General features: G+C 36.7%; 1 protein-coding gene across 1 annotated transcript; it reads right to left on the bottom strand.

The window, feature by feature from the left end:
• Window positions 1-2,044: 2,044 nt before the first annotated feature.
• Window positions 2,045-3,200, bottom strand: LOC132549258 (uncharacterized). The gene is made up of 2 exons (XM_060213175.1): window positions 2,896-3,200; window positions 2,045-2,723 (listed from the first exon to the last, which is right to left on the bottom strand). The coding sequence occupies exons 1-2, from the start codon at window positions 3,198-3,200 to the stop codon at window positions 2,045-2,047; spliced, it is 984 nt and encodes a 327-aa protein (XP_060069158.1).
• Window positions 3,201-9,951: the final 6,751 nt, after the last annotated feature.

Here is a 9,951-nt window from a genome sequence, read left to right as displayed (position 1 = left end):
AACTATATCCAAATTGATTTGTTGATGTTACTGTTACAAAAGTGGATTAGAATTAATCCTTTAGATGATAAAGGTTGTGGTGATATTGCATGCAGAATTTTTGTTGAATTGTACCTCAGACTTCCAAAGAATTACACTAGCCATGGAAAAACGTTAGCAATTGTAGGCACTAAAAACTGAATCACGACGCCAACTACGCCGTCACAGAAAATAGGCCATAAGAAAAAAAAAAAAAAATATAGAATTAGTGAAATCAGGTTCACGCGATAAACTCAAACGCAGAAGAGATTGAAATAACATATACAGCAATCAAAAATCAGTAAAAGAAACACGGGTAGATATATCGTTTCTAACGATATCGTTAAACTCATCATATTTCACTGTTTGACCGGAAGTCATTTTTTTAAGCGAAGAACCTATGTATAACAGAGAAACCTATGTAAAGCATAGCATAATGCCTGCCAAACAAATGCTTTATCACATTTACACTATATCTATTTAGTTGAATTTTGGAAAGCTTGTTTCACAATTATGATTACGGTAATTATTTGGGATGATTTTAAAAGAGTTCTCAGCTTTTAGCCGAACCTTTATTGTTTCGTTGCCTGTTTGGGCCACTTAATATTGATGATATTGATATTCGCACATTTAGCCCGGTTAAAGGATGCCCGGCATATAGGAACGACCGGGAGTGTCAGTGATGTTCAACGGCATGAATACCGAGAGAAATTAGTAAAGTGCAAGTTAAGTTATTTATGTAATTAACCATCATCTAAATTGTCCTAAACTCACTCAAAGATACGGCACGATTCTCGTAAATTTTGAATAAAAGTCAGCTTTATCTCTCAAATGCATTGCGCTATCAACGTTTGGTGATACCGGCGCAGATTTAGCTTGGTTTATGGTGATGCGTCTGTAACTGTTTTATTTGCCACTACTTCCTCTAACAATATATCAAGTGAAGCATGAGGTGCTGCTCCATCATTCCAGACGATGTAGACTGGGTTGATACACCCGGAATGACTGTTCACTCGTCTGATATCATCCAACCCTACTTTACTGGGCGATGGTCTTGCCTAAGATGAAAATCTTTCCTTGTACATGTAACGCTTAAATTTTTGTTCTATCCTCCTCTTCATCCTCCCTCCCTCCCTCCTCCTCCTCCTCCTCATCATCATCATCATTACGCCCTGATTTAACGCATAACACTATCACTATCACTCATATTTTTTAGTTAAAGGACGTAAATGACACATTGTCCTTCTGTTTTGAAATTGTTTATTGTTGTTTACTATTGGTTGGTTTAATATACTTGTTATTACATCACATATTTCATCACTCTTATTCTTTGAGCTTAGTTCCGACCATTTCGTTTGCCCTTCCTTTGCACAATTTTGATTCGTGTTATTTTGTTTATGATAATGCAGGTTTATGTTATGTACATTTCGATATACTATATAAATGTTTATCGTTTCGTCTGTAAAGATTCGGTAATACGGCTACATCTTGAATTCCTTTCTTTGATCAAAACAAGTTGAGGACACCGTTTCGTTTCGCTGTCTGAACCATTCAATACAATACCGGAAATCATCGTCCCACTGTCTGGACAATTTAATACAACTGTAGAAGTCATCGTCCCACTGTCTGGACCATTTAATACAAGTCACCGTCCCACTGCCTGGACCATTTGATACAACTGTAGAAGTCACCGCCCCACTGTAGTCACCGTCCCACTGTCTGGACCATTCAATATAAGTGTATTAGTCACCTTCCAACTGTCTGGACCATTTAATACAACTGTAGAAGTCACCCGTCCCACTGTCTGGACCATTCAGTGCATTTGTAGTCACATTTCCACTGTCTGGACCACTAAGTGCAGTTGTAGTCCCAATGTAACTGTCTGGACCACTCAGTGCAGTTGTAGTCACAATGTAACTGTCTGGACCACTAAGTGCAGTTGTAATTACAGTTCCACTATCTGGACCAGTCAGTGCAGTTGTAGTCACAATTCCACTGTCTACATCATCCTGTACAATAGTCTTCATCATCCCACTTTCTGGACCAGTACAGCAGTGGAGGTTACCATCCTACAGTTTTGACCACTCAGTACAGTGGTAATCACCATTATACTTTCTGAACCACTCCGCACAGTAGTAGTCACCGTCCCACTGTCTGGACCATTTAATACAACTGTAGTAGTCACCGTCCCACTGTCTGGACCATTTAATACAACTGTAGTAGTCATCGTCCCACTGTCTGGACCATTTAATACAACTGTAGTAGTCACCGTCCCACTGTCTGGACCATTTAATACAACTGTAGTAGTCACCGTCCCACTGATTGGACCATTCAACATAACTGTAGTAGTCACCGTCCCACTGTCTGGACCATTTAATACAACTGTAGTAGTCACCGTCCCACTGTCTGGACCATTTAATAGAACTGTAGTAGTCACCGTCCCACTGTTTGGACCATTCAACATAACTGTAGCAGTCACCGTCCCACTGTCTGGACCACTCAGTATAGTTGTTGTAGTCACCGTCCCACTGTCTTGACCATTCAATATAACTGTAGTAGTCACCTTCCAACTGTCTGCACCATTTAATACAACTGTAGAAGTCACCGTCCCACTGTCTGGACCATTTAATACAACTGTAGAAGTCACCGTCCCACTGTCTGGACCATTCAGTGCATTTGTAGTCACATTTCCACTGTCTGGACCACTAAGTGCAGTTGTAAATAATCACACTGTCTGGACCACTCAATGCAGTTGTAAATAATCACACTGTCTGGACCACTCAATGCAGTTGTAATCACAGTTCCACTATCTGGACCAGTCAGTGCAGTTGTAGTCACAATTCCACTGTCTAGATCATCCTGTACAATAGTCTTCACCATCCCACTTTCTGGACCAGTACAGCAGTGGAGGTTACCATCTTACAGTTTTGACCACTCAGTACAGTGGTAATCACCATTATACTTTCTGAACCACTCCGCACAGTAGTAGTCACCGTCCCACTGTCTGGACCATTTAATACAACTGTAGTAGTCACCGTCCCACTGTCTGGACCATTTAATAGAACTGTAGTAGTCACCGTCCCACTGTCTGGACCATTTAATACAACTGTAGTAGTCACCGTCCCACTGTCTGGACCACTCAGTATAGTTGTTGTAGTCACCCGTCTCACTGTCTGGACCATTCAATACAATACCGGAAGTGACCGTCCCACTGTCTGGACCATTCAATACAACTGTAGTAGTTACCGTCCCACTGTCTGGACCACTCAGTATAGTTGTTGTAGTCACCCGTCCCACTGTCTGGACGATTCTCTTAATTAAGTATATAACCGTTTTGATGTCTGTTGTTTACTGGGGTAATACATACCACATTTGTAGGTTATCTCTAACATATACCCGAAAACATTTATTTATTTATTCATATATAAATTTATCCAAGTATTTATTAATATTTTGACAAATGAATATATTATCTTGACTCATGTACTTGTTTCTAGTTCTTTCTTTCTTTCCTTTCTTTCTTTCTTTTATTCTTGTTCCGGTTTCTTTAAGAATCCATATAAAAATAAACTTGAAGTCCATTTCCATTTAAATTCAAATAAACAATGATGAGATTGAGAGAATAGTGACTTGGGTTCCATTGTTTGATGCACTTTGTAACTGTTGTAAAATAAGAAATTTTGAATAATTATGTCGGAAATGTGGAAAGGGTAGATATTACAAATCAACAAATTTGACATTAATTTTACTTATCTGCCTGTTTGTGGTGCTGTAATGGGCGTATTTGTGTGATAGCGAGCCGTGACTCCTGGTCGTACAGACAGGGTCATCAGCTGACGTCGCCTCATCAATCAGAGGCAGTGAAACGTTAATCTGGTCGTTACTCGAGGTAATGTCCCTGTTATAATGTGTTACATAGGTTAGCAGGTTTCCACTGAGTGAACTGAAGTTAAACAGTGTTACATACACCCTCCATCAAAAATCTAGAAACATTGTTTGTGTCATTATTTTTATCATATTTTATGTGTACGAGTAGCCTCCCCTTGTATCGTTGTGTAACATTTCCCTCAAAAGATTGCTATAAAAGTTTTAGATATGCATTTTTTCTCTCACATTAAATACATTACATTAGTGACGCTCATTTCCATAGCCACGACTTGTTTTTAACACTAAATTAAAAGGCTTACGGTCACAATACATCCCAGAGTAGATATATTTTAAATCGTATATTAACTTGTAGGATGGATTTACAGTTGGAATTATTCCTATCAAAACGACTGATTTTGTTAGTTAAATGGATATGATTACCGTTATCAGTCAGTACTTTGATGTTTGAGTAGCCAACTAGGGTATACGTGTTAGTGTAATGTCGGCAGCTTTAAGTGTATTTTACAGTCCTTGATTGTTGACCCGAGAATCAGTCACTGCTCATTGAATGTGTACGTACCATTGCACGTACTTGTGTTTTCATGGAACACTATTTACACCTATTGAAACAGCGACATATCAAAATATAACTTAACATGAGTTCCAAGCACGAATAAATGCAAAATGAGATTCAAAGTGTGCTTATTCTAAATATTACATTCTGTCATTAAAACATCTGTAGACTGGTAAATATGGATTTTAAATTTGGTATTCTTTTCTATAAGAATGTATTTGGAAGAAAATTTTATAAACCTAAGGGCCGCTTATTTCCAGTAACTGATTCCCTGTGGGAAAACGTGTCTCATGCACATACATATACTAATCCTAGGATAACAGCGTTGTAAAGGTCTTTAATCCGTGTGTAACATACACAAATTTATAAAAAAAAGTTTAAAAAGGTTTTTTGAAGAATTTTAAATACTAAAAAGTTAGAATCACGTGTTATGTCATGCGTAGTAAGTACATAAATTTGTTTTCTTATTAAAATTTACATATTGTAACAAGATTGTTGTAAACGCATTTAAATTTTTAAACCTGACTCACATGTAACATCACAATCTATACATTGATCTACTTAATTGAGGAAACAAATATTTTAAGTGATTTAAATTAATCCAAATATCATGAATAGGAAACAACATTCTGGCAGTTTAACATTCGACAAGTAAGGGATATCTGCTGATGTCCTATCCGGGATGCGCTGGCCCACGTGACAACCTTTTGTCGTGTCGCTTCAGTTGTCGTGGTATATTTAGGTATACTTAACGTTGATCTATAAGATTATATATCTATAAACACCTATTTCATACATAGTTAAAATATGTTCTTAATGCATTTTCTCTAGGTTTGAATAAATAACCTTTTTATTTAAAGAAATAAAACTTATTCAAATACGGAACTCTAATGTGTCTAATGAAATATTTCAACATAATTGACATAAAATTGTATATATACTTTTTTCTTTAAAAGACATTTTCAATCATTATACTTAGAAATGTAGTTTATTTTGAAATTATAGCAAATAAAATATATATGTTCACTTGAAAACATATTTTCAAAGTCGTTTCAAATTTGCATTTCATTTACATTTAAACCATCAAATATCCTTAAGCATAAAATTTGGTTTTGATGGAAATGTGACTTAGAGTGACTTAAGTTCTTTGGTTTAATTGATTTTTCTCAAACGCCGCGTACTTTGATGACCCATGGACCGCCTCGCGTTTAGTGCTAGTTTGCATTTTAACCCCCAAACGTGGAGATGCCGCTCATAGATAATGGTGGTATGATCCCCAACAGCCGGGTTGAATTATAGTCAAGAAAACTAATTTTAATTACATGAAATCGCTAAGGGGAATGGATATGGAAGACCCGGTAATGTATATTTCATGAAAATTTTGATGAAAACATGAACCTATTATTCAATTATATTTGAGGTTCTTATCTGTCAGTGTTGTAGACCATCACAACACCAGTACGCACGAACAGAACAGATAACAATGTACCAAACAACAGAGCGTTCCACCGAGTACCCAAGTGGCACTGTGCCATTGTCTCAAGAATTGAAACATTGGCCCGACCACATTGTCTACTTATCCGGCCCGAATCTGCCGTGACCAACGATAACGTCACTGTATTAAACGGACCCACTGGCTCGACAAATATTTCGGCAACGTTATGACAACGTTGACTTGGGTTTCTTAAACATGCTGAAAGATTCTTAAATGGTAATTATGAAAGATAAGCAATATAGGGAGATATATCAGAAATGTGAAAAACCTTCTTAGATAAAATAACCTGTGGAAAGACAAGATTTGGCAAAGATTGGCAAGGACACCTGCATTTTCACGTACGTATTTCAGCACGGTCTGGGGTCAATGAAGAGTACAGAACCATGCAGGTGAACAGCTTTGCCAAGTGCCAGAATGTTTGGCAATGACAAACCAAAAATCATATATATGACATGTAACAAAGATGGTTACATATTGTTTTATCAGTGTTACTGACCTTTTTAAAAATGACAGAAACTTTGCTGTCCTAAACACACAAATTCTTTAACAGTTGTAATTAGAGGTAGAGTGATATATCGTTCAAAACGTGATCGACTTTTGTAAATATGGCAGACACAATTAGGAAACAATGGCATTTCACTCCAAGTGATAACGGTGGAGTAACACCTGATCAATTTCACTGTCAGCGTTGAGTCTTTGAAACAGAATGAAAAAAACTACCGAAGGAAGGGCAGGATGAAGCTAAGTGATGGATCTATCGTGTTGCAATTTGACTTTTCCAATTGTTCGAGTAATTAGTTAGCAAAGCATCCTTATACTCTGTCATAAGGAGAATAGCGTTTACACAAAGAGAAGGTTTGTGTTAAAGTTTTTGATTTTTGAATATTAAAATGATAATACAGTAAATATGCAATTATGTATTATCTATTATTGTATTCTTATCATTACACTTATCATTGGTTCAGTTTTTTTTTTAAAAAAAATTGGTTAATGGACAGACACACTTTTCATTCACAACGTCATTCTTTAAATGACGTCAAAGCTTTGCATTAAAGAAAAGAACATTAATCTGCGACCAGCTTGCAATATGGCGTGAATTTTAAGACGCCACAACCTACTGCAGACTTACAACACAACAAGTATTGAACTCTCGCTATCAGCAGATCAAATCACTCCGCAGCTCCGTTTTGCAATTACAAAACTAGGACAAAGAGGACGTTTTGTGGCTTATGTTCCGCCGCGAACACTCGGTTGTTTGTGTTTTTTCCTTAGTAGAAATGCGTGGCTGTCAATCCGAGGTGTTACACGTGCCGAATTTGACTCTTGGCCACACACGACGGTGACCGGTCATACTCATGGAGAACCCTCTCCTCAAACTAACAAACCTATCTCTTCATACCGTTAATAATTGATGTACTTTTAAAAACGACGTTTTTAACAACGCTCATTATCAATACTGTCGAGATGACTAGTTGGTGAAATAGTGTTGCATGCCTGTGATCTTCTAGCTGTGGTCATAACATACTTACCTTAAATGCTATAGATGGAGATATATTATTTGTGGCCATGGTTTATCTTCCTCACTTACCACCTTCTCAATGACTACCAGGAAGAGATAAGTAATTGAGAGATATGATGACAATAATAATTACTGACAAAACGATGATCCCAGGTCTTGAGGAATATTTTGTAAATGTGCGTTGTTTATTGGTATTAGGAAATCGTACTGTTTCTCTTATCGTGCTACCTTATCTAAGATTCGTTGTGCTTCATTAATCAGATCCTAACCGATCTAATCGACCAACCTGCTAATGGAAAGGTTACCATGTAACATGCAGGTCAAGTTGCACTTCTGTGAATTCACGGTATTTATCGTGACGTCATAGATTCATCTTTTACAAAATTGATGATGCAGCTGAGCCTGAGGACATTGATTTGTCGATAAGGAAGGTATGCTGCCTAGCTCGAGCTACCTGTTTAGCAATCACGGGCAGATTGATGGGCCGCTAGCAGGCTGCCGTGCGGACCGAGAGGTGTGCACGGATGTTGTTACCTGACACCCCAGTAATAGTGCAAGTGGTCACGGAGAACGCACCGCACACACAAGTCTACCTTTGATCCAATATCATTTATTAAAATGCAACAAACAAATTAGAATAATTAGAGAAACACCACAGACTTGTTACAAGGTATCTACAGTCGAGAGTTCCAACGGTGCCGATTGATCTTATTCTACGAATTTCAGTTAGAACCAGTTTTCAAGAAAACATATTTATATATGTAACCTTAAATCATAAAATATAATCACCTGATACATCAACTATTTCACGGGAACTTAATTAGTTCTCATACATAAGACACACCATGTAATATGATAGTATATGCACTTTATTTTCTTTATCCCCCAATCCCGACTGGCAAAATCGGACCGCTCACTCTCTCTCAGGGAACAACCTGCAGCGTGATGAAAGGCAATGAGGCTTGTATAAAAATAATTAACTGGAAATCCAATTACATGGTTTCTGACAGGGGGCTTGAAATTCGTATATTTCCATAAGGATATTTACAATCCGATCATGTGTGTTGATATTTGGAACACATTTTCTGAAATTCGATATCGACACGTGATTGCCACCAGTTTTTCTTTCCAGATTACTAATTTAAAACTTATATTCACTTAACATTCTCTGTATGTAGATATGTCTTTCTGTAAGGAAATCCTCGCTCATCATCGCGTTAATTTCTCACACGCAATCAGCTTTTGACGGTATGTGAAGAATACATCAGCTTCTTTTGTCTGAAAAGAGTAAGAACAAATTAAAAGTCGTGTTGGCAAGCATTAGCCTTTACTGTTATCCATGACCTATTCTAGCTTTGCCGGCTAACATTTGTCATTTTTTGAAATATTAGCCTTGTTTAGGCTGTATTCTAGTATTAACTATCTATACTTACCTACTTATACGAAATATCTGAAGATTTTGGTATTTTATGTTTATGATTGGAGTTAATGGGTGTTGCTTTTGAAGTATGATTTGTGAAATGCAGAACGCTTCATGCGTTAAAGCTGTTATAGCATTCAAAGTTATATGATATATTGAGGATATAAGTTAGAATAAAGTCAAACTCTGGCAGCTTAGAGAAGAATATTTGTTTACAGAGCTATGCTGTAAATGTGATATCCGTTATAAATGAAGATGAAGGTGTACAAGGCGTGTATCCTACAAAAAACATCATTCTTTTTCATGGAAGGAAGGATGCTTGTTCTATGAAGCTTTCTTCATCGGGATGAATATGTGAAACAATGTTTAAGCTATATTTTCCAGGTCGGATTGCTGGTTTCCTGAATATGACATTATAAGGTGCTTGTGATGTTCTTTAAGTTGGAACCTGTGCTCTAGGAAGATGATCTTATTTGTTCATAACCATGACAATAAACTTAATTAATATACACGTAGCAGAGAATTGACTATGAATTCAAGTATATTGCAAACGATTATGCTCAAAAGCAGTCGTGTACGTCCATATGAAGCCAAAACATACATTGCGGTATTTAATGTCTTTATGTCTTTTAACCGAACGACCAACGAGAGACAAGCAGGCAAAAACTTTCGTGAATTATGTGTATTATGATGTATTTCAGATGGATGGTGCAGAGAGTAAATGCAGGAAAATGGTAGAAAGTGAATGCCAAAAAGACGACATTGTTCAAAACTAAACTATATTTTCTGGGGATGTGATATTAAATGTTTTATCATAAAAATTAATACATTTATGATATTATATTATTTTTTGTTTACTCTCATATTGCTTAATCTTAAAAGCTTAAACTTTTCCTAATGTATCACTGTTGCGTTTTCGTAAAGTTAATCATTAGCATTTCTTAATAAGATACCAGTATATCAAAGATTTAGTATAACATACTGTACTTGTACATGCCTTAGTGTTCCTTATTTGGTTCAACTTTAAAATAACACTTAGTATATTTGAGTAATATTAA

This window comes from Ylistrum balloti, unplaced genomic scaffold, assembly GCF_031769215.1.
Source record: "Ylistrum balloti isolate Yb309-2 unplaced genomic scaffold, AGI_CSIRO_Ybal_v1 Utg370052, whole genome shotgun sequence".
In the NCBI taxonomy this organism is placed as follows: domain Eukaryota; kingdom Metazoa; phylum Mollusca; class Bivalvia; order Pectinida; family Pectinidae; genus Ylistrum; species Ylistrum balloti.
The sequence above is the reverse complement of the archived record's forward strand: the minus strand, read 5'-3'. Positions and strand labels throughout refer to the sequence as shown.